Raw genomic sequence first — 26,073 nt, 5'->3', positions numbered from 1 at the left:
GATCCTTTCAATCTCCTTCAGCCACTTCTGGGCGCCTTCGGGATCGTGAGTGCCTTTGAATAACGGAGGGTTGTTCCTCTGAAAACTATTCAGCTGCCTGTCAGCACCAGTTCCAGCTCCATTGGCATTCCCCCCCAACACACCAGCAATCATACCGAGAGCCTCAGCAATCGCGTCGTCGTTCCTTCCTCCTCTTCCAGCCATTGTTCTGCTAAATATCAAACAATATCTATTAGAACAAGAAGTATCGACAGTGTCAACCTTACACTAATCGCATACGAGGGATTAACCGACACTAAGACTCTGACTCAAACGACCAACAATGCTCTGATACCACTATTGTAACACCCTTCTAATACCCCGCATAAATAATAAACAATAATCAGAGTAAACATGAAAAGGGCATTACAACTTCCATATAATTCAAACAACAATACTCATGTCATGCCATAAAGGAGAACGTCAACCAAATTTATTCAGATTCATCATGTTAACACAGCGGAATTATCTTTAACATCTGAATAACAAACAGCCAAGTCACAGACTTAGAGCGTCAACATACAAATCCATCCAAAATAAAAAGTTCAGCAAATAATTCTAAACGACGCCCCCAGTGTTACACGACCAGAGCATGACACGGACCCAACTGACTCTAACACTACTTGACGAGCTAATCCTCACCAAGTACGAGAGCTACTCCTCAATCTGAAAAATAACAACAGTAAGGGTGAGTCTCATTCACATTTAACTAATGTTATAAGATATAAATAATAAAATATCATTTCACATGCCATTCACCCAATCACAGTTATGATCAGATTCAAACCATACAATCAGCAAGCAAATAACCAAATTAACACATATTATAACATTGGACAATCTTCCATTCATGTTATAATAGCAAAACAGCCTAATGCAATGCAACTACATGCATGTGGTACCAAAAATCTGGGATATAACCCAACTCACCGATCCACCATCATCAAGGATACGGTAACACCCACTCACTAATTCCTCACAATGGGAATTAGCTACCACTGATCCACCATCGTCAAGGACCAGCCACATAATGATTATGAATGCATGCATCAACCATAACATGCTCATCACCCACATACATCGATTAATGTCATAATCATCAATAAGACACATATTTTATACCAACAATACATGTACAATAGACACCAGTTACAACCACAACATTATACAGGTAAACATTCATTAGTGTACCTACAAGCATATCCTACCACAAACAAATAAGCTCGGTGTTTTTAAAAAAAATAGTTCGAGCCACAACTCCAAACACCATTTGATTATATAAATTATCTGATTAGCTTCACTGTACTCGAAACGGCACCAAAATCCGGTTTACGGTTTAAAAGTTACACCTCTTTAAAACTTTTCAAAATGGACAGTCGCAACAACTAACAGCACGCGGCGCCACACACGGTTCGCGGAACGAATAGGAACTACGCCTTCGCGGCGCAAACAAAGGTTCGCGGCGCGGAATGAATAAAAACTACGCCCTCGCGGCGCGGTCATATGTTCGCGGCGCGTACTGAACGCAACAAAGCTTCCTGGCCTTCTGCCAAGCTGTTCGCGGCGCCAACTCCTGGACGCGGCGCGAACTGGCGAATCCCAGCGCTCCGAATAGCAGAAAACAGCCTGCGATTTTACCCTTCCTTCACCAAATCATTACCAATTCAACCCATTCCAATCAGATTTCGCATACAGTGCAACAAACACATATTATAGCACATTATAATACATTCAAACCATCCAAATAACACCATTACACGAATCAGCATAATCATTACGTGTAAATCCTCCCAAAACCTAACATTTCTACAACCTAAGCACAACCCAATTGGTACGGATAACACGATCAATTCTATCATATTATCTATAATCCCATAATAGAAGATAAACGGAAGAGTCCCCCCTTACCTGAAGGTTGATTCTTCGTTCTTCCTCGGTCGCACTTCTCCGTTCCTCTTCTCTTTTCACGTTCAGACTTCTTTTCCCAATACTGTAACCTTCTCTATTCTACCACTCCTTCTATTTTATTAAGAATAAAATAAAATTATTTTAATTAGTAATAGGGCCTACCAATGCACCCCCTTCCTTACTAACCACAACTCAAGCCCAATTGCTTAATTCCTCATAATTCAATTAATTTAATTAAATTAAATTATGAAAATAAATGGAGTGTTACAAGTGACATAAGAAACTTGTTTTGCTTAGTTTGCCATGATGAATGGTTCATTCTTATAAGCTGCCTTACAAAGATTAACCCTTGTGAATCCTAATTCATAGGTTTCTGCACTAGTCTTACTGTCAATCTACCTGCACTTAAATCAAGGCATTTTAAAAGAAACATAGCCAATCTCCAAAATCTCCTAAATGACCCAAAAGTAAGCTCTAGATGCTAGTACAAGATTGTTATCTTTGAAACTAGAAAAGTACATGGATTCAGCCTTGACCATAACACCACTATTTTGCATTGTTCTACGATCTTCCATTGATTGTACATAACGAATATTTACTAATGTCGCATACACTCCAAGTAATTACATTAAACTTAGGCATATGTGTCAACCATTTGCAATCATCCAGTGCACCACTCTCTGAAATACTTTCATTAAACCAATCTATGAAAGTTTTGTTAAGCTCTGTCAACAACCATTTTCATTTATCCAGGGAAATTTTTCCTTTATAAGACTTTTGTGATCGGTCAAGTAAGGATCAACTTCACTAAGGTTATTCAATATATACACACGTGCTTGAAGAACTACTTCTCGACTAAATGTCTTAAAATACAAACCTTGAATACCTCTACCATCATAAAATCCATTATGATGAGACTCAGGAACTCCTATAAAGTTGGCATCTGACAAATTGTTTGTACAAAACTCAATAACTTCTTCTGTGATATACCTTTCTACGATCGAAGCTTTTGGACAGTGATGATTCTTTGTATACCCTTTAAAAATCTTTACGTAACGCTTTACCAGATACATCCATCGTAAATAAATTGGATCACAAATTATAATCTCCCTTACTAGATGAACAACTAAGTGAGCTATAATGTCAAATATGATGGAGCGAAAAACATCCCTAATTGGCACAAGATAACTGCAGCTTTGTGTTCCAATTCATCTAAATTTCCAGGATCTATAACTTTACTACATATAGTATTGAAGAATAAGCACAACCAGGTTATAATTACCCTTACATTTCTTGGTAAGATGCCACAGATAGCCACTGGTAGAAGTTGTTGCATCAAGACATGACAATCATGAGATTTTAAGCCAACTAATTTGTGATCATTCTCCAACACAAGTTTCTTCACATTTGATGAGTACCATTGGGGAAATTTGATACCCTGCAAACAAACGCATATTTTATTTTATTTTATAGACAGAGTGTGACATGCTCGGGGAAAATCTGTTCTATTTTCTACTTCTTTTGGGGCTAATTCTTATTGTATACCTATCACAACCATATCTTTGCAGGAATTCTTAGTATATGTTCTTTTAACTTTAATGTTGAGAAGTGTTCCAATCAAACTATCATATAAATTTTTCTCCACATGCATCACATTAATACAATGTCTTACATCAAGACTAGACTAGTATGGAAGATCAAAGAATACTGACCTCTTTTTCCAAGAATTTTTCTCCACGGGCTTTTATTTTTGTTTCTTTCCAAAGACAACATTAATATGTTGTTGTCTTCTATAAATTTCCTTCCCGGTTAAGTGCTTTGGAGCGATACTAAATTCCTGCTCACCATTAAAAGCCTTGCACAATCTATGATATAGATGATTAGGTCTTAGAAATTTTGATGCCAAAGATAAACTGTCTTTTTTACTTTTTGTAATTGGTGGTGACATGTATCAACTTCACATATAGAACATGCTTTATGACCCTTAACGTTGTACCCAGATAAATTACCGTATACAGGAAAGTCATTGGTTGGAAATTAATTAGTTTGTGAATACTTGAACTTAATTTGATAATTTAATTATTAGCTTCGATTATCTCATTGTCATACCATCTACGGTTGCGCATATCCGAGTTCCAATAACTTGTTGGTTTATACGAATTTCGATCTAAACGCAAAATATTCCCTGGCCAAAATTTAAACTTTTTTAGAATACCTCAAAAATTGTAATTTTGAATTAGGGAATCTATTCATCCCCCCTCTAAATAAGGTCTCGTCGTCTAACAGACTGCTTATTTAAGCATTTTCTGAGCGTCCCTTTCTTACATTACCTTATATTATTTTTAAATTTGATAATGATGATGATTTTTGATAAATCTATAAGAAAAAAGTCCTATATTGTTACGCTTTTATGATTTGGTTGAGAAGCATAATGATGAGATTGCAGCTCTGGAAACATGGAACATTGGAAAGCTTTATGATCAGGCTGCCAAGACTGAATCACCTATGTTTGTGTGTTTATTTCGCTATTATGTTGGCACTATCAGTAACAACAATAACATCTTTCTAAGGTCAATAATCCTTTTTTAATTGTTTTAATAATATTTTTGTTAATATCTCAGTTCTTACAGGGTGGCCTGATAAGATTCACAGGATGACAATCCTAGTTGATGGAAATTACCATGTCCAAACATTGCATGAACCAATTGGTGTAACAGGACAAATTATACCTTGGAATTTCCTTCTACTTATGTTTGCTTGGAAAGTTGGACCAGTACTAGCATGTGGTAATACCATTGCACTGAAGACTTCTAAGAAAACACCGCTAACGGATATCATCGTGGCGAAACTACTTCATGAAGTAAGGCCATGACGTATAAGCCAGAAGCTTAAAAAAGAAATACAAAATGCTTTGATGTATGATGCCAATTGTGTAATATGATTTGACGTGTGATGCCAATTTTTGTACCAATGCGTTTCAGTGAATTATGGTTCTATTTTTGTTTGATTTTATTTTCAAGTTCTCTTTTTTCTTTTTCTTTATATGATGGATTTTGAATGAGTGGAGTTTTGTGAAAATAATGAATTAGTGAATGTTTGTGATGGTTGATGTTTTATGTTTCTATTTTGATTATCTCTCTTTGGTTTTTTTGTTTCGTTTTTTTCTCACACTTCCAAAAGTTCTCTATTTATTTTCAAAACATGAAAGAAAAATGCCTAAATTGTATGGAATTAACTGTCATGGTTGGTTGGTTGGTGGTTGCAGAGTGCTTCAGAGAAATAAACTGAAATTGGATCATTCTCAAATAAAATGATACAATAATCTTGAGGTGCATCTAAAATAAAATCCAGAAAGAACAAGTTTCACTTGTATTAGATTGATTTGTCTCTTCTATCAATTTTTGTTGCTTGGAATGGTATCAACTTTCCATGTGATAGAGGGCTAACAAGTTAAAATTGACATAGCTTATTCAAAACTCTTTATACAAATGTGAATTCATGGAGAATTCATGGATTTATCAAAATATAGAAACAATAGTTATAATAGACGGAAAACAACAACTATTATGCCTTTTTCCACCAAGTAGAATTGGCTGCATGCATCAAATGATCATAAAATATTATTGTAAATATATATAAAAGTAGACAAATTAATTTATAATATATCTTAATGATACTTTAAATGCTGAAATCAATTTTGTTAATACTTTTTTGTTCTATGTCCTAGTTGTGGAATTTGTTCTTGTGCAAAATCAAGCAGCTTCCTAAAAATTATTCACATTCTGAATTAATTGAATTAGCGCGATTGACATCCTAGGGGTTAGAGACATAAGAGAAATGGTCAAGAAGAAAATGAAGAAATAAATCAAAGATACAAAGATAAATCATTTCTGCTCAAAATGTTTGAAAACCAGATATAGATTTTTGCCATGCAAATTCATTTTGGACATTCCATCGTGTTTGTGCAGCAGTGTCAACGAAGACATAAGGGAAAGGTTCATGAAGAAGATGCAATTGTATTTACTCTTGAAGAATATGAAAAAAGAAAGCGCCAATTAAATCTTCTTATAATGACAAGGCTCTAGATATTAGTCGTTAGGAGTATCTTGCTTGTTAGGCAGCTTCATAATCAATTAAACCTTGAACATTCTGAGGTTTATTGTTTAATCTCTTTTAGGGATGTTTTTGAATTGAGATATTTTTGTCTCTTTGTATGTTATTATGGATCTATGAAGTGCATTATTATGAAATTATAATGAATTAACTATGATTAGAATTTGATGTGTGATTTAGATATACCATGGAACGGCCTCAGTTTAGTGATCAATTGGAAGAAATCAAGTTTATTTGTAATGATTTTTGGTATGAGGTATTTAAGAAGCAGACTGACAACTTGAAAACTAACCATAGGGTGAGTTGAAAGATGAATACTGAGCGGTGTGAATTTATAGATGTTGGTATTTGTATTTGAAGTGAAGTGATTATTAATGTTTAAATGTTTTTATTCTAAAACAAGTTTCATGTAAAACCAGTATACATTTTCAAATGTATCACATAAGAAACCTTGAAATTGACTGTTCTAAAGCCTAAGGTTGATGGTGATGATAAAGCTTGTGACTTGAGTTGTGTTGAGAAAACTAAAGAAATTCAAACCGAACATTTTGAGTTTTCATCCATGGGGATGATTGCATATTTGTTCTTGTTGAATTGGTTGATTCCATTGCTAGATAAAATGGAAATCAAAAGTCGATTGGTTCTCTTGTATAATTTTTTTTGTTTCTAGGCAGATTTTTATATCCCACATCTATAGAGAGTGGAACTCTTGTGCTGATTTTTTTTAGCAAATTTAGGCCTTAATTACAGTTCCCTCACCTTTTTTGATTCCTTTTCCTTTGGGTATGAGGAAGGCATTTGTTCGTAATAGGCTAGGTATGCCTAACTTTAAGTTCTCTCTTGATGTTTTTTTTTGTCTATTCCATCATTTTTTTGAAGAAGGCAAAAAGAGTAATATTATTAAGCCAATAAGATAGCTAGCATAAGGGATGCTAGCGCAAGAAACCAATTACATACCATCAGCCGGACTAATACAGGCCCAACAGACACCATCCAGAATTATTATACATACATATCAATAAAAAACCAAAGATATCTAACCATTAAATCTATCACAACATCCAACACCTACCCAATACATATCCAATCCAAAGAGAGACACCCCACACTCTCCTCCAAGAACAACGACTTACAAACATAAACTCCTGCAACAACTCCGAATTACACTGCTACAACACCCAACAAAACTCCATTTGCACTCAAGCATCAGACACCAGTAGCACAGTCTGATTTTGCCGAAAGAAAAAATAGGCTACCACCTGGGAAACATCACCACCAACCTGAACTCGATGACAGAGATGTGTTGCTTCAATCTGTACTAATACCGAGGCAAGATTTTGGTGTCGTGAACCATTGGCTAATGTCGTCCTCTATCAAATTTGCTTTTAACTTCAACCATTCCCAAGATGTCAACTTGACCTCTTCAATGATTTTTTCCAGATTGATTTCATCAATTCAAATTTTTTTATCGTTCCTTGCCTTCCAAATGCACCACACACATGCGAACCAGATCACAACCAGCTTTTTAGAAGACGATCTCTCTTCTCCAAGCAGTGCCTCAAATTGTTCTATATGCTGCCATCCAACATTAGGCAACACTGCATTCACTTCAATCCATTTGCAAATAGAGCTCTAAACACATGCAAAAATAAGACACTAAAAAAAAAAAAGTGAGAAATCGATTCTTCCTTCCAATACTCTCCAATACACCTATCATTCCCAAGTCCCATAACTCCTCTTTTAACTAAATTATCCCTTGTAGGAATTTCATTATGGATTTTTGTAATGTTTCCTTTTTAATATATAAGGCTTCATTAAAAAAAATTGAACTTTAATAGATAAAATAATAGATTTTGAAAATTAATGAAGTTTGAAATTATTTTCTTCTTCTTTTTATTAGTGATCGGATAAAATATATATTTGCAATATCCACCTATAACACAAGTGATGACAAGGCTAAACGGAATTCTCCTTCCACTACCGGCACGTTCCGGGCTCCAATCTGCAGCACGTATCTCTGCATGGCTGTTAATCACACTTCCAAGTTTCAAACGTTGAATGGTTGTTAACACTTTCTCACCAAACAGCAAAACAAAAACTAAACCAAAACTACTCTCAATTCAACCCTTTTTGTTCCCATTCTACAATGCAAAACACCAACACTGTTTCTTCTATTCGCACCCCAACCTTCAAACTCCACACCGAAGCATCACCGTCGCGGTTCCCTTCATTCTCATTCCTCTTCTCACCGTCGCCATGTTCAGCTCCTTCTGGCGATCCATCGATCGCTTCTCCGTTCAACACTTCAAGTAAGTTCACTCGTTAGGGTTTCATTTCAGATCTTGACGCTCTGTTTAATCAAATTGGATTTCTATAGCGCATTTTTTAGGTTTTTCTTGAGCATGCACTTTTGAATAGTGTTTGTGAAGAATTTTTTTGGTGCTAATGGATCTTCGATCTTGATGTTGTTTTTCAGATGTGTAATTACTGAACTGCAGAAAATCAAAGCCGTTAACAAGCATAATAGGGTAACACCAGTGAATTTGTGCAAATTTGCGCGCATTGTCTGTTTTTAGAAAGAAAACTATAATGTAATTATGTTTGCTGTTTGCTACAGGATTATGTAGAGGATTTATTGCAGTGTATTGTGGAGATAGTAACCTATGGTGATAGACAAGATCCTTTAATTTTTGAGTATGAGTTTGTTGTTGAAATTTCATTTTTGATATTATTTTGGTGATGATAATTTGTGACTGATGATAGTAAATATTTAGATGTTTCATGGAAAACCAAGTGCTTGCGGATTTTGTTCGAATACTTAAGACTAGTGAAAATTCAAAGATTGAGGCACCGCTGCTTCAGTATCTGAGCATAATGATTCAAAATATGGAGAGCGAACAAGCAATTTGTAAGATAGTTAATATTTTTTGTATCTATGGCTAAGCTCGTATTCTTCTAAGCCCGAACTGTTTATGTACTAGTACTTACTATGATTTGCTGTTTCATATTGCATTTTGCAGACTATTGCTTCAGCAATGGTTATATTAACAACATTATTTCGCATCCCTACAAATTTGACGGGGGAGACTTAGCTTCATACTATGTGTCTTTTCTAAGGTTGTGATCCTTTTTGCCTTTCATCTGCATTTTTTGGAAGTCATCTCTGCTTATAGATAGAGACATGCAGGCACAGCTATATGTCTTAGCTTTTTCCTCCTAGTCTCCTTTTTTTTAGGTTTTTACTTGGTTGCCGAGTAGTATTGTTTTCACCATTCCTGTCTTGTTATCATAATTTAATCTGAACATAAATAATTTGTTCTTGGTTGATTTCTTCATTCAGGGCTATTAGTGGTAAAATAAACGGAGACACACTTTGCCTCCTCGTGAAGGTTCAAGGGGTAAGCTAAAACTCATAAATATAATGGTTTGTTGTTGTGTTTAATCTTTAATGTTCTAGTTGAGAAATATATCAGTTAAAATTACACATGTGCTTCCTGCTTTGTTTAGTAGTATGGGAAACCTTTTACATACCATTTGTGAATATGAATGCAAGGGAGAAACCATTCCTTTTAGGTCTCTATCAGCATTAATGATTTTTTGGTGAGAGAGTTAGTTGGTTTGCTAGTTTAGTTGGGTCGACATATTTAGAAGGCGGCATGTTGCTTGAGAGGGGCATTTGGCTTGTCAATGTCATTTGAGAAAATATTGAGGCCTTTAGGCTAGAGAGGTGCAAACCCTCGAAGTTCAACATTATTGTTTTAACTGTGGAGATTATCCATGTTCTTTCTAATAACATACCAACTTACCAAGCTTCTATCAACTATTAACTATGGCCTGTGGGAAGTGCACATTGAAGGATACAAATAGTGGTAAGAGTAAGCAAAAATGAAGAAGCATATACTTGGATAATTGGATAACTAAGGAAAGAGATTGCAAATTTAGGAGAAATCTGACAGAAGAATGTTTTTGTTCTAAGAAATGGAATGAGAATCTTGGGAGCTAGAAATGAAGGAAAAAGTGAAGGATTGTACGCCAAGAACCAGGATTGCAGTGATAAAAGAGAATGCTGAGGCTAGAATTATGAAACAAAAAAACACTAGGGTTCCATGAATAAGATGAGAGGCTGAGATGGAGATATTTCTTATTGAGAAATTGTTGAGATCTTTGGTCTTCGGCGGTGTAGACCTTTATAGTTATACAATGTTGTTATAATATGACGGAGATTATCCATCTTCTCTCTAATTAAATACCAGGGCTATCATCAAAATTATTGTCAGTTAACTTGTGATGGAGATGCCTTTTTGTCCAGCAGAGTTTGGCAACAAGTATTTAAAGATTCTTTGTTTCAAAATTCAACTGCAGGATGCTGTAGTCTCCTTTCCTTTGTACACCGAGGCTTTAAGATTTGCTCATCATGAGGAAAAGATGATTCAGACAGCAATACGTTCATTAGTTCTAAATATATACAATGGTATACTGCTGCTATTTTGCTTTCAACTTCCTATAAGCATGCTCTGGTGCAGTATGCGTTTCTAAATTTTACAAGCTTTTGTCTTGGTTTTACAGTTAGCGATGACATGGTGTATCAATTTATATTGACTCCTCCGGTTTCCGAATATTTCTCCGACCTAGTTCATAGATTAAGAGATCTATGCTTCAACTTAGACGTTATTCTTTATGATAAAGGGTATTTTTACTTTAACTCTTGAAGAGATAATTCCTGTTGCTTTACATATGCTTGGATACTTCTAACTTCTGAAGAGCTAACTTCCCCACATTGAAGCAGGGAGATGGAAACTCAAAAAAGAAAAAATGAGCTGATTCTTCAATCTGATAAAATTGTGGATGAACTGTACTACTTCAAAGACATTCTTAGTGTTGGCAAGCCACGTTTGACCAAACTGGTTACTGAAAATCTGCTGAATGGGCTCGTGTTTCCTGCACTGTTCTCATTACTAGTTTCAAAAGATAATGATGTAAGCTGATGAGAAAACTTCATGTAAACTAGTCAACCTTGAATTTTAGTTTATGTTAGTTTTATACTGTCTCTAGATTGACTTTAATGTTCAAGTATGTTAATCATGATTGGGTTGTTCCCGCCAAATCCTGAATATTTAAACTATAATAAATTATATGATTGACTGTGAATGCCTGCATTTGATATTCAAAACTTTATGCTCGTTCTATTTTCATTTTCTAAATTTTGTGAGTCTTGTTAACTAGAAGAAAAGAGACTCTTGAATTGAAAAATTATCTTGCATTTCTGGAAACAATGAAAATATTAAAAGAGCTATTTTCATTATTTTCTGAAGTGTTTTATCTTCTTTCCATCATAATGACTCACTTTAAAAAATTGTTTTCTCATTGCTGACAAATAAAACTAATACATGCTTTAGGAAATGAACTTAGAAAATATTTTCCAAAGTTAAACGGGTCCTTGCTTTTCTAAAATCCCATAGTTCTGTTTTCTTGTAATTGGAAAGAGAGGAAAAAATCCTTCACAAAATCTCACTTCTTATATTTAAGCATTTCTTACTTTTGACTTTTGACTTGTATTTAATGTCATTTTAGTTTTATATTTAGGAAGAGAGAACTGTCAAATCATCAAACTTCAATAAATTTTTTCCCCTTGTGCTTATGTTTTAGCTGATTCTTATGGTTTTCTAACTGGTGAAATGGACAGAATAGTTATAAAAGGAAATGAATTTGCTGGTGAAAACTCCTATATTCCAATTGCTCTTGTCATAGATGACTTCTATTTAAACTTTTACTCACATGATGTACTCATCGAAACATTTTCTTTGCCCCAGGAGTCAAGTTTATCTGCTGTCACTTCACTATATATTGTATCCCGCCTTCTTCAAATTGTAGGTGGAAGAAGCATTGTTAACAATGTGGCGTGTGTTATCTTGTATCATTTATTGAACTTAAATGCGAGAGTTCGGAGTGAAGGGAATGCTAGTGACGGCCATGACGGTGTTAAACCTTTTGCGAAGTGCCTGAGTGAAATTGAAAGAACTATATGTTACGCTCCAGAGTTAAATGGAGCTGAGAGCATCACCGGGAACTATTTAGGTGCTCATTGGGAAGATTTCATGTCTGGTTTTAGAACTGATGAAGTTTGTTACAAAAGGTTGGTATTTTTGTTCTTCATATTTGTCATTGTTTCTTATGGGTAAATTCCATTATAGACTTTATAGTGTTGAGATTGTTTTGTTCTGCCTTTGCTTTTGATCATCCATTACTTTCCATTAGTTTGTGTATATATGCCCGAAAGAAAACCCAGAGGGAAGTGTGGGAGATAAGAAAATAAAGCCTTATTTCATATTGAAAGGATCAGGTTACTGGAAAAATAATGAATCTGGATAAATGAAATTCCCAGATTAATAGTAATGATATAGAAGTAGTTGACATGAGGAGAAAGCTGAGGCCGACCATTTATGTATTATGATCCTGTGTGTGTATCTAAATGTACATATATGAAATTGCTATCATTGCGTTGCAGGAGAGGAATACTTGAATTTGTTTTCTCTGAGGATTGCAGACAATTGTTAGCATCTATATTTCTGTTGCTCATTTTGGCAGAAAGTAAAGGTATCATTATTTCCGTCCCTTATGTATCCTAATAATTGTCTTTTTGTATGTCATTTAATTAATTGTTTGTTGCTTTTTCATGCAAGTTTTGCAGATCTTGATTGTTTCTTATCTCCAATAATAGGGCTATCTGGGATTGGCAATATTATGGTAAGCATCCATTGAATTGAACTAAACAAGATAGTCTTTAGAAATGCATACTACAGCACATCCATTTCCATACCATGTTAAGGATTATGTATACTAGAAACCAAGTATTTTTTTTTTATGAATAAGTGTTGGAGTTTTTTAACCATGCTGAAATATCTGCATGCAAGTACAATATTGGCTCCATATATTGATATATATTTACTTGACTTCTGTTCTTGCTTGCTCTCATATTTGAGGTTGATATGCTTCTATTCAACTCTTCTTTTAAAATCAGTTTTTTCCTTAGTTACATACTCCTATTGTTGGAGAAATTACAAAAAAGAGGAATCTTAGTAAAAGTTGTATGAATTTCATTTCTTATTGTGTCTACAGGGAATGATTTCAAATCATATATTGACTACCTCAATCCTGATTAAGGAATTAAAATAGAATAAAAACTGTAAAAATCATATTTAATCCAAGCTGTCGGACACCTACACTGACACGCGTGATTACGTCTAATTTATTTATTTTTTAAATTATTATCGGTGTTGCCGTGTCAGTGTCGGTGGCGTGTTTCAGAGTGTACGTGCTTCATAGTACACAACACTCAAGTTTGGGAATAGACATCTACCGTCACCAGCTTGCAAGTAACATCGTTACTGCTCTGCAAAGGTCCCTGAGTGAACATATCTGCCAACTGAAGTTCTGAAGGGATGAATGCTGCGGCAAAAAGGCCGCTGTCCAATATCTCCTTGGTGAAACTAGAAGAGGATAAAAACTGTACAAATCATATATTAACCAAATACTTTTGTTAATATTTGAGACCGGAATAATGTCCTAATTATGGAAACAAATCTTTACTATATTACACAACATCATCAACAATCTGAACAAATTTACTGAGTTAGTGGTTGATTATTCCCATACACAATTCATTTATACCAAATTATATTTCAAGTGCTTTCCCCTGATTATTGAACTAAAAGCTGTTGGTGTTAGATGGACCATGTTATTAAATATGATTTTTTTTTCTTGCTTCTTCTGTTTGTTTCAGATGAAAACTAATAGTTCGTCAACTTCTAAGCCTGCAGATGGTAGTATCTTCACTAGCTTTATGCCTGAGGTATATATAACAATGTTATTTTAAATCTCTTTGATCAATTTATTCTTGGTTATTATATTTGTTATGTTGTTTTAATTTTCTCAAATTTGGTTCCATATAGCACACACAATGGTAACGAAATAACCATGTCATATTAAATTTAACAGATTGTAAACGCCCTCCTGAAGGTTATGGAGCAATCCCTCTCTACAATGATGCTATGGCATGTTGGATGGTGCTTACTAAAGCTACTTAACTTCAATAAAGAGGGACTTAATAGTGATAATCTCCTCCAATTCGCCGTAAGTATTAACAACTTCAGCTAATTACCACAACACACTATTACAAGTTGTAATTTTTGAATCAAATTATAGCTTAGCAAAACTAATACTAAGGTTACGCAGGGTATAATTCATCACTATTATTACCATTTGTTTGTTAAAGCCTCAAATGTTGTGTGGATATTAATTTAGGCATCATGTCAGCTATTATGCAGAAGGTGTAACATCAATCTCACAATCAGATTCTAAAAAGGATTAAGCTAAAGATAGAAAAAAATTATGATTAAGATGCAAGCTCACAAACTGGCATAACCTAATGTGCCAGGAGTAGAGGCTCTGCCTGCACACTTGTCTTCTGATTTGAAGTTGATCAGTTGAGCATATAAATGAGCATATGAAATGAGGCCTGTAACTATTGCTTAAGTCGCTGAATGGATGCATGGTCAAAACCAGGAGAACAGTACCCTTTGTGTCACACTATGAATAAATAGAGAGGACTCATAGTGACTGAGTAAAGGAGAACCCAAGTAAAGTGAAACGAAATTTCTTATACCAGTGTCAGACACCGACATGTGTCGGACATGGCGACACACCTTTTCCTAGAGGTGTCCGTGTTTCATAGTGTATTTTGTATATATTGAAAACAGAATCAACAGTCCTTTCAGTTTAGGTATTGAAATTTGAAACAAAAAACTGCATAATCTATCTAAAAAGACTAGGAAACGGATCATCGTGGAATAAAAGAAAATAATAAAAGTTAATTACAGCAAACATCTTGATTTTCTACTAGTTTGTTTTGGGAAGATACTTCTAAAAGACAGTTTTGTAGCAGCAGTACATGATTGTTTTAAATATGCAAGTGGATTATAGCTTTATGTGGTTGATTTATTACACCTTTAGTTTTTGATATGATATACATGTTATAGCAATTAAGTATTTGATTTATCCATGCCATTATTACTTCGAAATATCAAGTTGTATTTATGAACCCAAAGTTTCTAAAGTTTTATAGTTTCTAGTTTCCATTGGCAGACTTTATATGATCAGTCTCGTGCACACTTTCTGAAAGAACTTGATGGAATTTGGTTTGATCATATTCCAGATGCTCTAAGAACTGAATGGGAAAGCTGTATAAGAGGTATTTATTACTTAGTTCACTTTTAGATTGAATATATATTTGCTGCGTAGCTTGTTTTTTGATCAGTTAAAAGTCGTTATATGCTTCATATGGCTGAACAAATTGCATATATTTTGTAACAAGAAAATGGAAGTAAAAATTCTTGTTGAATCATTGATATTTTATTTTTGGATCGAGTTTAGTAGCATCTCTTAATTCAGGTAGCTAAGCCTGTCTATCTGGATTAGGCTTGGCGGTTGTTGTTGTGCTAACAAAAAAGAAATAATCTTTAACAAATTATACATATTTTCCTCTAATATACATTCCTTATTTTGCATACAGCTCTTGAACAGTCTTCTCACTATAAGAATCCACTACTTATTTTGGAGTTTGCTCTTCACCAACAATCGATCAAAGGTATGGTATTGTCATCTTTGCATGAACTATTTACTCATTTAATCAATTGGTATTTTCATGTCGATATTAAACAGTATCAGGTATTGATTACAATTTCATCAAGAGTAATTTGATGTGTGTAACAGGAGAGACATCTTCATATTTTGCTTGGCAAAGGATGGATGATGCAATGAAGGTGTTGTCATTTACTCTGTCCAATTGACTTTCATATTATTAGTTTTACAATTTAATGATCCCTTGTTACTTTCTATTTTATATATACACCCAGATAGGTGTTTGTTTTCAATGAGAATACGAAACTTAAATTGACTTGTACTTTTCACCTTAGTATTATTAGGGTTTGAATTCTCTGGACTCAAAGTGATTGCAGAATTAATCTGAGCCATTGAAAAAAACTAAATGATTTTTTTACTGATGTGTTTTGAGCCATTGGATTTTACACTAACGGTTCAGATTTGCTTGAATGCCTGTATGTAAATTATAATATAGGGAATCCAGATTCGTACTATTAACCATATTTACCAGGTACATCCATGATTTAGTTCTCAACATATGTTGTCTCTGAATGGTAAATATTGTCCTAGTTTATTACTAATGACACAAGTGTTAAGTCACATGGATCACATGTAGTTGCTGCACATAGGATTCAAGCAATAAAATATGATCGGATGAAATGGACAAATGCTTGCTGTGTAATTTGTAATGAGAAAGTACCATGAGTTCACCCTGATCTGTGCATCTATTTTCCTGATTTTAATGGCTGATGTTGATTTCATCATGCTTTTTAGACTTTAGTGTCACATCTCTACAATTATTGAAGAAAACCTCTGATACTGGTTATTTTTCAGGCATTTATTCTCCACTTCCAGCTCAACACATTCATTTTCAAAAGTGTATTGGCCGAGAAGCCATTGTTGAACACTATTGACACTTCTACCAATGATTCTGGGGCAAACCAAACTTCAGATGTTTCATCTACTAGCTTTGGATCCAATGTTTCTTTGGGTGGGCATCATAATTTTAAATTTGGCATCAATTATTTTTTTTTGTTTAATTTCTTACGCTGTGTAACTTCTGCAGAATCCGGAATTCCATGCCAGATTGCATTTTCAAATTCTGAAATTAGGGATGTATATGTAATACCAGTAGCGTACGGAATGGTTGGAAAGTTGCTTCTTGCAGAGAAACACCCATTCCGTAGTCGACATGGAGTTGTGATAGCAATTGCTCCACTGGCAGGGTTATGTGTAAGTCAATATTATCTTAACTTTTTTGCTTGTCGGAGCCTAGGTTCTGATTTCCTTTTCTGTTTGATACAGCCTAAAATTGATGAAGACCACTCCTCGTGGTTGCTTCTTCGAATAAGAAATTTTGACCCACGGTATTATACAATTAAAGCCAGAGACAACAACCTAAGCATGGCCGATCATTTGGCTGATGGGAGATGGACCCTAGGCTTCCCAAATGAAAAAGCATGCAAGGAAGCTCAATTTGCAATTCTAAATGAAGTTACCAAGCAGAGATCAGCGGCGGAGTACATGCTTGCTCCGTTACTTCAGAATGATCTTGGGTTATCTGGAGACAAAGGTAGTTAAAGTTGCGGTAATGAGTTACTATGAGTTTACAATTTTCCTCTAAAATGTACAGTATTTCTCGGACATATTATGTACTAATAGTGTATGTCTCTAGCAGATGATTAACTGATTTCATGTAGAAATGTGATTGTTTGTTGTAATACTTGAATACAAAGTTTCTGTAGTTCCTCAACTTTGCTTGTTATCTTAATTCCCTTAAAAATTGCTGCTATCATTTTCACTGTTTAGTATTATATTTTGATGTTAGAATAGGGTTTTGATTCTGTCCTGTGCTGTGATCTCCAGTATTATTGATATTTTACACAGCCACTTCCTCTTAAATGTACACACACACACACACTTCTGTTGCTTTAATTTTTCTCTTGTTTGTTGCTTGATTATTGGCCGGACTATCTGATGATATATGTGGGGTTTCCTCTTTTATTTGCTGCTTCATTATCAACACGTTTTGTACTAATGGATTATACTTGTACTATCTGATTATAATGTTCTTTGTATCCTCTTGGAATCCCACCAGGCACCACCTATTAGGATACCATATGCTAGATCTCAGCCTGTATGGAACCACCATCAACTGAATTAAAGTCCTACACAAGATAAGCACCAAGACCACTCCTAATCAAGAACAAGGTCAAAGACTCTTTAATCACTATTGATTCATACAAAGGATAGAGTTCTCAAGTTAAGAAGAGAAACCACGAGTTGTCCATGAATACTTCCAAGTTAGAAAAATGCTATTTTCTTCCACATGCTCAGTGCTATTTGAGGAACTAGGAAAAACGATATCAATCTTTGGATATTCAAATATACCAAACAACTAAATATCAGATCCTGGGAAGCTCACCCCTAACAACCAGAGAGTTAAATAAGACCTACCATCCTAAGAGATAAATGACTTAAAAAGAGACTTAATGTCTCTAGGAAGAACCAATAACTACTTGAAAATCTTATACCATAAGCCATCTCCAGGTACGAACCAATGAGAAATCGACTACACTAACACATGACACAATAAATCTTAGCTAATCTTAACTGGATATATTAAAATGCTACATTTAAATAAGTTCTTATTTTGTAGTTGTCAAAAGAAATTATCACTTCACATTATTACAAACTATAGGGATACTCTATAGAAAAGTTATATATACGATTATGCATACTACAACATTTATAAGCAATTTAACGAAGTCTAAGAGCAGATACATCAACACCAACTAAAAAAATTTAATAAAAATAGTACATTTTGAATAGGAGATTTCTTTGCACATCCCTTAATTTTTTTTAGAGGTATTTGGCGAAATTTCAAATTTATTTTTTGAATTTAGAGATACATTCGAACGTACTAATTATAATTTTTTAAGGGTGTTTTTGGATATGTATATTTGAAATACCTTTTTTTGTTAAGATCAAAGTTGTTTCGGAGATGCATTTTCGAATAAATTCACTTTTTTTAGTTTTTAGACTTTTTTAAAAATATATCTCTGAAATAAGATTTATACATTAAATCCACGACAAAAACTCCTCATTCTGTTTTATTCTCTAAATATAATTTGTAAAATGTGGTTGTTTGGTGTAAAAATTATGTAAAAATTACATTTTTTTGTGATTTAGATTGAAGCTTAAAAAATGACAATCGCACATGTTTTCAAAAGGGCATATTCAAAAACACCTATGAGGAGTTTCAGATATGAACGTCCGGAATTATGCATGAGTTGCTATTTTTTAAAATTTTTTTTCAAACTTGTTCTTGTTCCTTCCTTTTGAGTATCAATTATTTTTTCTAGAAAAAATGGCGGAGATCCCGAATATAATGAGACTTGGCAGGCCAAGCCAAGCTACTTCTGCTCGGCGTGAGAGAGCTGAACAATCTACAAGGGTTCGAGGACGCGGTCGGATACTGCGGGAGGAAGTAGATGGAACATCCACTTCTGCTCTGAGGTGTCGTCTGTCACGTGCGTCCTTATCTAGGGATAATGAGGAGGAACCCGAGGATGTTCATGTTCTAGAATCCGATGAGGTTCATGTTCCAGATTCTGAGGAGGTTAAACCAGCGTATTCAGGAGGACTCCCTAACACATCACTCTTGATCTATTACTCTGATTATGTCGCTCGACATGTTTCTACTAAACATGTATATTTTTTATTACACTTTTTCATTTAAATGATTTACGCACAAATATGTTAAAATTGATATTAATATTTATCTTTACAGAAACGGCTGCCACTAAAGTTCGTGAACCACATGCGAAAAATATTTGATCTGTATCATCATGATGTGGATTGGTTTAGGGAGGCCATTTATTGCTCCGGACTAGCTGGACTCTGTTGTTCCGGTTACAACACTATCAACCACGGCATGCACGAGGCATTTGTTGAGAAATGACACAAGGAGATGTCATCTTTCCTCTTTTATTGGGGAGATGACGATCACACTTGATGACGCCGTCTGCTTGCAACACCTTCCTATCAGTGGGAGATTACATAACCATTTGTTGAGAGATGACACAAGGAGATGTCATCTTTCCACTTTTCTGTTGGCGAGATAACGATCACACTTTATGGCGTCGTCTACTTGCTACACCTTCATATCAGTGGGAGATTACATAACCACTTATGGATCACTCGTGATGTTGCCACTGAATGAATGGTTGACTATTGGGAGCTAAACTAAAAAAGACATCTGAGCAATGTTCCTCGACTAACGGGGCTCATGCCAAGTTTTCATTCCTAAAGGACCTTTATCACAATCACCTTGTTTCGGAAACTGATTCCGAGATTGAGGGCGATGACTTCTTTGTTCAGTATGACCGTCAGTGTGCTTTAAGGTGTTACTTCATGTTCTTGGTTGACACGTCCCTTTTTGTGGATAGAAGTGCAAACTACGTGGATGTAACATACCTCCGGTATTTCATGTATTTGAATACAGTGAGGGAGTGGAACTGGGGGCCGGATGTTTGGTATACCTATACCAAAAGCTGAATGAAGCTTCTAACTAGAGGACCAGGAAATTGACATGCTCTGTTACACTGTTGACGGTACCTTTCATTCCAACTATTAAATTTAATTTACTATTAATAATTTGTTTTTACGTGACTCTTATTCGATTTTCAAGGATGAACCATTCCTCACTTCTACCGCATTTCATGATTTTGATCTTGATCAACAATATATGGAGGAGATGCCGAGGACTGCCATGTATACCCCCTACAGAGGGAATCATGTTGTGTTGCTATTCTGGGTGTATCTTGACCGGACTGTTCATGATGACATCTTATGGACGCCGTTCCAGGATTGCATGGAGATTATCCCATTCAACTCCATCTCATTGTACTTCAGGTGTCTAGCATGTGAGACCGACACTATGATCAGTTATCTGTCAGAGCGATGCATGCGGCAGTTTGGCTATGTGCAGACCATACCTAGATCTCCATTTCAGGCTGCTACAAACACCATTGCCCGCCGGGAACTCGATGAGATCTTTGAGGATCAGGAGCATCATATGGTGCCAGTCGAGTATCAGATGATGCATGCATCCAGCAGTTGACATTGTGTGGAGGGATATATGACATAGTTATACACAATGTCACACCCTATCATGACACCAGATGCTCTTGGACGTCCGTCTAGGCCAGCTCATGAAGAGATCTTGGAGAACCAGCAAGCCCAGGATGACCAAGCCACTGATCTCTTGCCGGTTTGTCAGCCGATACAATTGATTGGGCATGAGGCTTTGGACTTAGGGATCATTGAGAGGGGCGATTCTGAGGTGGCGACCTTCATAGAGAGGATGGTTAGGGAGCCAGCGAGTGCGGTGGGATACAGAAGGCAAAGGAGGGGTCAGGGGGTGAGGATTAGACATATGCAGTAGGTTATGCTTTTTTTCCAGAATAATTTATATATTATTTTTTTTTATTTCAGAACAATATATTGTTTCTATTATTGTTTTTTATTTCATATCATTTTTCATTTGCGTTTTTATTATCGTTTTAATCTAATATGTATAAAAACTTTGATGATTTTTAAAATAATCACTGTCCAGGGTTTTAGAGATGCATATCTGAAATACCTTTCTTACACATTAAGGGAGCTTTCGGAGATGCATCTCCGAAACAACCACTTTTGTAGTGCGTTCGGATATGCATTTTCGAAGAATATTTTGGGGTTTTTAGGGATTTATTTCACCTCCACAATATGTATAAAAAATCCCCTTTCGAATATGAACTACATTGACAAATTTCCACCGTTCAGATTTTGATTTGAAGAACAAAACAAAAACTTGATCTAATTTGAGCTTAGTGAATTGGGATTTTGTTCTCACGAACAAGAAGGGAGAAAAGACCCATGTCTTTTATGAGACATTAAATTTTTTAGTGTTGTTGTGAGGTCAACTCAAAGCTGAAGGAGATCATGTCTAATGAACTCTTATGCAACAAGAAATGCAATTTAATCACCACCTTCTCTTAAAGGAATATCTAAGTTGTGTTAAGGTGGTCAAACTCGATAATTCCAACATTAAAATCCACATTGTCCCAAAGACTCATTCAAAACTATACCAAATCATTAAAGTCCTCTTCATTCTTGATGAAGAGAGCCAATCTTATAACCATGCCACTTATAACAACATCTTCTGTGTTTTGTGGATCTTTGACTTACTTTATGTCTATTTTTGTCAATGATTCCTGTAGGATTTTTGATCTTCAAGAGAAGGAACAATTGACCAAATATCTATGGCAACTCTAAATTAGACACATGATGGATTGGTTTGAGCGAACAAGTAAGACATGTGCTATGTGGCCATCATTACGATATATAATGTTAATGTTGAATTTTTTTATTTTATAATAACACATTTCACATAAACACAATTTTAATTATAGGTCTATCGTCCTTACGCACAGATGATTATGACAATTTTAATAGGTGATAACAATCTTTTTAAAAAATACTTAACATTGTTTCATTCTTATACGAATTTATTATCTCTAATTAAAATGGAAGAAATTTCTGTCATCTTATTTAAATATGCCACCATTTGAATTTTTTTCCAATGTGCCATTTAAAAAAATTAATTAAATTTTTATTATACTATTAAAATAATAATTAAATATCATATTAAATTCAATTAATAATTAAAATATTTAATTAATATTATTAATACATTAAAAATATTATATATTAATTCAAAATAATAAAAAAAAGTCCTTCACAGAGTCGACCAATGGATGGCCGAACCCCAACTACAAAAAATTCCCTTCATGAGTTCAACTAATAGATAGCTGAACCCCAACTACAAAATGTGGCACATTGAGAATTTTTTTTCAAATGGTGGCATATTGGTAATTTTGTTTATTTTTGTGGCATGTAAGTAAAAAAATCGCACAATAATCCTACTTCAATTAAAAGGTGGCATGAACTTTGTTCACTAGAATTGTATTATATAAATAAGTTCTCACATGCATGTGTCTAGATTAGTTGTGGTAGAGAATCCAAATCCAATATATAATTCACACACAATTTTCTCTTCCCCTAATATGAATTCACCTATGCATCATAATTTGAAAAAACTTTACATGTCTCCAACCTAAGTCCACTAGCATCCACATTATTTCCTTTTAATAGCAATAAATGGTGACAAATGTAAGAAATGAATGTTAACTTTTCAAGATTCGTATTTAGAATTTCCTTTATTACAAACCACCACAAACACCATTTTGTGCATACAACATGAAGTGCCTAGATTCGATTCTTGTTCTGCACAGATAACACGAGGTAGAGTAATCATTTGTATTCCTAATTAAAAAAAAAATCACAAGTGCGTATCAGATATTAAGGCTTAAAATAATATGAGAAACTTTTGGACAAAAAAGTGTGTGTGGTACGTAATTCCATCACCTTTACATTAACAAAGCTGTCATGTCAAAATTGGAACAACTTTTTCCTCCCCATTCTAGCCTTTAAAGCTGCCCATCCTGCCCAATACTATTAACTAATCTTTTCTTTAGTCTCTTCCCAACTAATATCTTGAGCAAAGTCTTGTAATTAACCATACACATAAACTTTTGTGTGGGAATTTAGTTAGAGAATCAGAAATATTTGACGAAATGATGGAGTTGATTTTCAATATGACAGCACGAAATTGAATAAGCAAGATTAATATTCTAATGTTTAAGTTAGTAAAATAATGTGAATTATGAATTACAGAAAGAATACCTTAAATCTCACGTGAGATGTCTTATTTATGGACGACAACTATGAACGTCTCCTACTATTTCATTATCAATTTCTAGTTTCATGATCGTCTTATGTTTTTGGAGATACTACATAACTTAACCATAATTAAAGTGTGGTGAGTTAAATAAAAACCATATTTTTTCATAGTTTATCATTTGAAAAATATTTTATGTGAGACCCTTTTAACTACAATTTGAACATGTAAAATTTTTGGTCTTGTACGGTAACACGTTTTGCGCGTCCTCAAAGACAAACTTACCTGGTGTAAATTTAGTGTGGAGCTTTAAAATAGAGTTGAAATGTATCCTCGATATTTTAGTAGAGATGATCGAACCTCCTCCTTTTGAGCTAGTGATCATCCATAATAATTATTATAAACTCACCCATAAAATAAAATATCTCATATTCAAATTTAGATAGTTTAATAATGATTATATTATTGATAGAAATATCATTAACCTTATATTAAAATATCATTTATCTATAAGAATGATTATGATGAGAAACATTTTAAACAAACTAAAACTTTTGTGTCAAAAATATTATAGACCCAACTTGAGTAGGAGATTGCTTAAATGAATTAAAAAGAGCTAAAGAAGCATTCCATTTCCACAAGACTATGAAAAACCTACTTTGAAACCTCGTTGGAGATGCTTACATATTTGCTTTCTGCCACATGGCCACGTAGAGGTCGAAGATGCTCATTTGAAGTTCAAAAAGCATAAAAATGAGCGTCCCTTTTGAGTAGATAATGCCATATTTTACTTTTAATATTGCTTTATGAGAGACTACTTTACTTTAACCAAAAGATGAATGCATATTAATATTTCATCTCTAATAAAATGTGTTTGGATTGAAATCAATACTAGTGTTTTGAATAAGAAAAGAAAAGATAATCATGCACCTTTTATCAGAGGTTAACAAAATTGAGGGTGTGCAAAGTGAATTATTAGATATATGTCTTCTAATTTGATACGTTAAATCGTAATTTAAGTAAAATTTTATAAAATATTTGTCATAGTTAATAGGGAGAAAATATGGTCATATTTATTTTTTCACATTTAAATTGTGAGAAATCTATACATGCCTCTTAAAAATTTAAAACTTACTATACTACACTGTTTTAGGGATGGCAAAATGGGGATGACTAGCCGAATATACTCTTTTTGTTCATATATTTTTGTATGGCAAATCAATATTTTAGTAATCTATAAAAATATTATTAATATTATTAAATCAATATTTTAGGTCGTCATTCTCTAACATGCACGTTTATTTTTTCAGGATTTTTCAGTGCGTATATTAACATATTTTTTTTATAATGTTAGACATAGGAGGTGCAGTATCTGCGAGTCTGCATCACCTTCATTTTTTTTAGGGCAGATCAAAATTTTAAATTCACATTTTCAAATATTGTCGACCCATTCCACCCGATTTGTTTTGTGAATTTTTGCCAGACAAAACCAAACGGAACTGATATGCACGTTTGCCATCCTGAGCTATCTTACACTTTTCCTCAAATCTTTTGGTGTCCAAATAATTTAGATCAACACTTAGGATAACTTTTTTTCATATTATAACAACAAGCCTTTATTTCAAAAATTAAAAGTTAAACCGTTAGTATTTGTGGGGTAAAGAGAGAAGTATTGGAAGAGTATATATTCTTGTATCTTTTTGTTCAAACACTTCTTTTCTAGCTAGCATAAAAGAGTGCTATGTGTTCAAATTATTTGGTGCATCTTTGCATGTCTTTTTAGGCTAACAAAGATAGAAGACACTTTTTGACTTGAAAAATGCTCCATTGCTAGTTATATAGTCAGTTAGCCACAGTAAATGCTTCACATCCTAACCAAAAGCATATGATACTTTATAAATAGTTTCAAGATTTGGATTGCTTGTTAATGGATTCATTTTTGGTTGTAATTCTATAAGCATATGCTTAATTATCTTTTGTAGCTGCTTTAGTAAGGTGAATTGCAAAGCAATAGTCATGCTTAAAAGAACTTAACAAAGCATTTAAGAAGACAAAATAAAGGTCTATTTATTTTATCATTATATCATTATATATATACATATATATATATATATATACATATATATATATATACATATATATATATATATACATATATATATATATATATATATATATATATATATATATATATATATATATATATATATATATATTACAATTAATTTTTATAAACGACATCAAATAATGTAAACATATGAAGATTAAAATATAGTCAAAATCACAAAATTTTTAAAAAAATATATTTCAAAAATAATTTTATGAAAAGTTATTCAAAATAGCTTTACATTTAAATAATTTTTTGAAATTTTGTTATTAAAAAAAGTTACAGTAAAATGATAAAATACCTAAAATAATATTAAAAAATATTTATATTAGTTTTTAATTGAAAACTTTTAAAAATAAATTCATTATATATTTTTTAAAATATGTAACATTATACAAATTATTTTAATAAAAAGATGTAATAAATGAGCCACAAATTCGACATTAAAAGTTAATTATAAAGA

At 33.7% G+C, this 26,073-nt stretch overlaps 2 protein-coding genes across 7 annotated transcripts; both read left to right on the top strand.

Annotated features, from left to right (window-relative positions):
* Window positions 1-3,248: 3,248 nt before the first annotated feature.
* Window positions 3,249-4,819, top strand: LOC131660943 (benzaldehyde dehydrogenase, mitochondrial-like). Its single transcript, XM_058930315.1, has 3 exons — window positions 3,249-3,267; window positions 4,331-4,483; window positions 4,578-4,819. Exons 1-3 carry the CDS (start codon window positions 3,249-3,251, stop codon window positions 4,817-4,819), a joined length of 414 nt encoding a protein of 137 aa, XP_058786298.1.
* A 3,164-nt stretch (window positions 4,820-7,983) lies between these two features.
* LOC131644724 (protein TRANSPARENT TESTA 9-like) lies at window positions 7,984-18,495 on the top strand. 6 transcript variants are annotated; one of them, XM_058915294.1, is made up of 21 exons: window positions 7,985-8,369; window positions 8,537-8,588; window positions 8,678-8,726; window positions 8,835-8,968; window positions 9,081-9,177; window positions 9,401-9,458; window positions 10,423-10,531; window positions 10,627-10,747; window positions 10,844-11,036; window positions 11,871-12,193; window positions 12,566-12,654; window positions 12,749-12,804; window positions 13,841-13,909; window positions 14,056-14,190; window positions 15,202-15,307; window positions 15,629-15,703; window positions 15,829-15,878; window positions 16,552-16,708; window positions 16,784-16,950; window positions 17,023-17,290; window positions 17,816-18,493. In XM_058915294.1, the coding sequence occupies exons 4-21, from the start codon at window positions 8,842-8,844 to the stop codon at window positions 17,827-17,829; spliced, it is 2,214 nt and encodes a 737-aa protein (XP_058771277.1). In that variant the 5' UTR covers window positions 7,985-8,369; window positions 8,537-8,588; window positions 8,678-8,726; window positions 8,835-8,841; the 3' UTR covers window positions 17,830-18,493. The 6 variants fall into 6 exon arrangements, with proteins under 6 accessions (XP_058771278.1, XP_058771277.1, XP_058771276.1 ...); XM_058915293.1 differs by having other exon boundaries at window positions 8,678-8,754; window positions 14,077-14,190; window positions 17,816-18,491; XM_058915290.1 differs by having other exon boundaries at window positions 8,678-8,754; window positions 17,816-18,490.
* Window positions 18,496-26,073: the final 7,578 nt, after the last annotated feature.

Source organism: Vicia villosa, linkage group LG1 (assembly GCF_029867415.1).
Source record: "Vicia villosa cultivar HV-30 ecotype Madison, WI linkage group LG1, Vvil1.0, whole genome shotgun sequence".
NCBI classification, from domain to species: domain Eukaryota; kingdom Viridiplantae; phylum Streptophyta; class Magnoliopsida; order Fabales; family Fabaceae; genus Vicia; species Vicia villosa.
The sequence above is the reverse complement of the archived record's forward strand: the minus strand, read 5'-3'. Positions and strand labels throughout refer to the sequence as shown.

Excerpts from the sequence above, each read along its gene's own strand:
- LOC131660943 (XM_058930315.1), top strand. Across the intron at positions 4,484-4,577 it reads TTTATTTCGCTATTATGTTG|GGTGGCCTGATAAGATTCAC; the intron begins GCACTATCAGTA and ends CAGTTCTTACAG.
- LOC131644724 (XM_058915290.1), top strand. The coding sequence starts at position 8,119 with ATGGTTGTTAACACTTTCTCACCAAACAGCAAAACAAAAACTAAACCA. Across the intron at positions 12,655-12,748 it reads CATTTTGGCAGAAAGTAAAG|ATCTTGATTGTTTCTTATCT; the intron begins GTATCATTATTT and ends CAAGTTTTGCAG. Across the intron at positions 15,704-15,828 it reads TCACCAACAATCGATCAAAG|GAGAGACATCTTCATATTTT; the intron begins GTATGGTATTGT and ends TGTGTGTAACAG.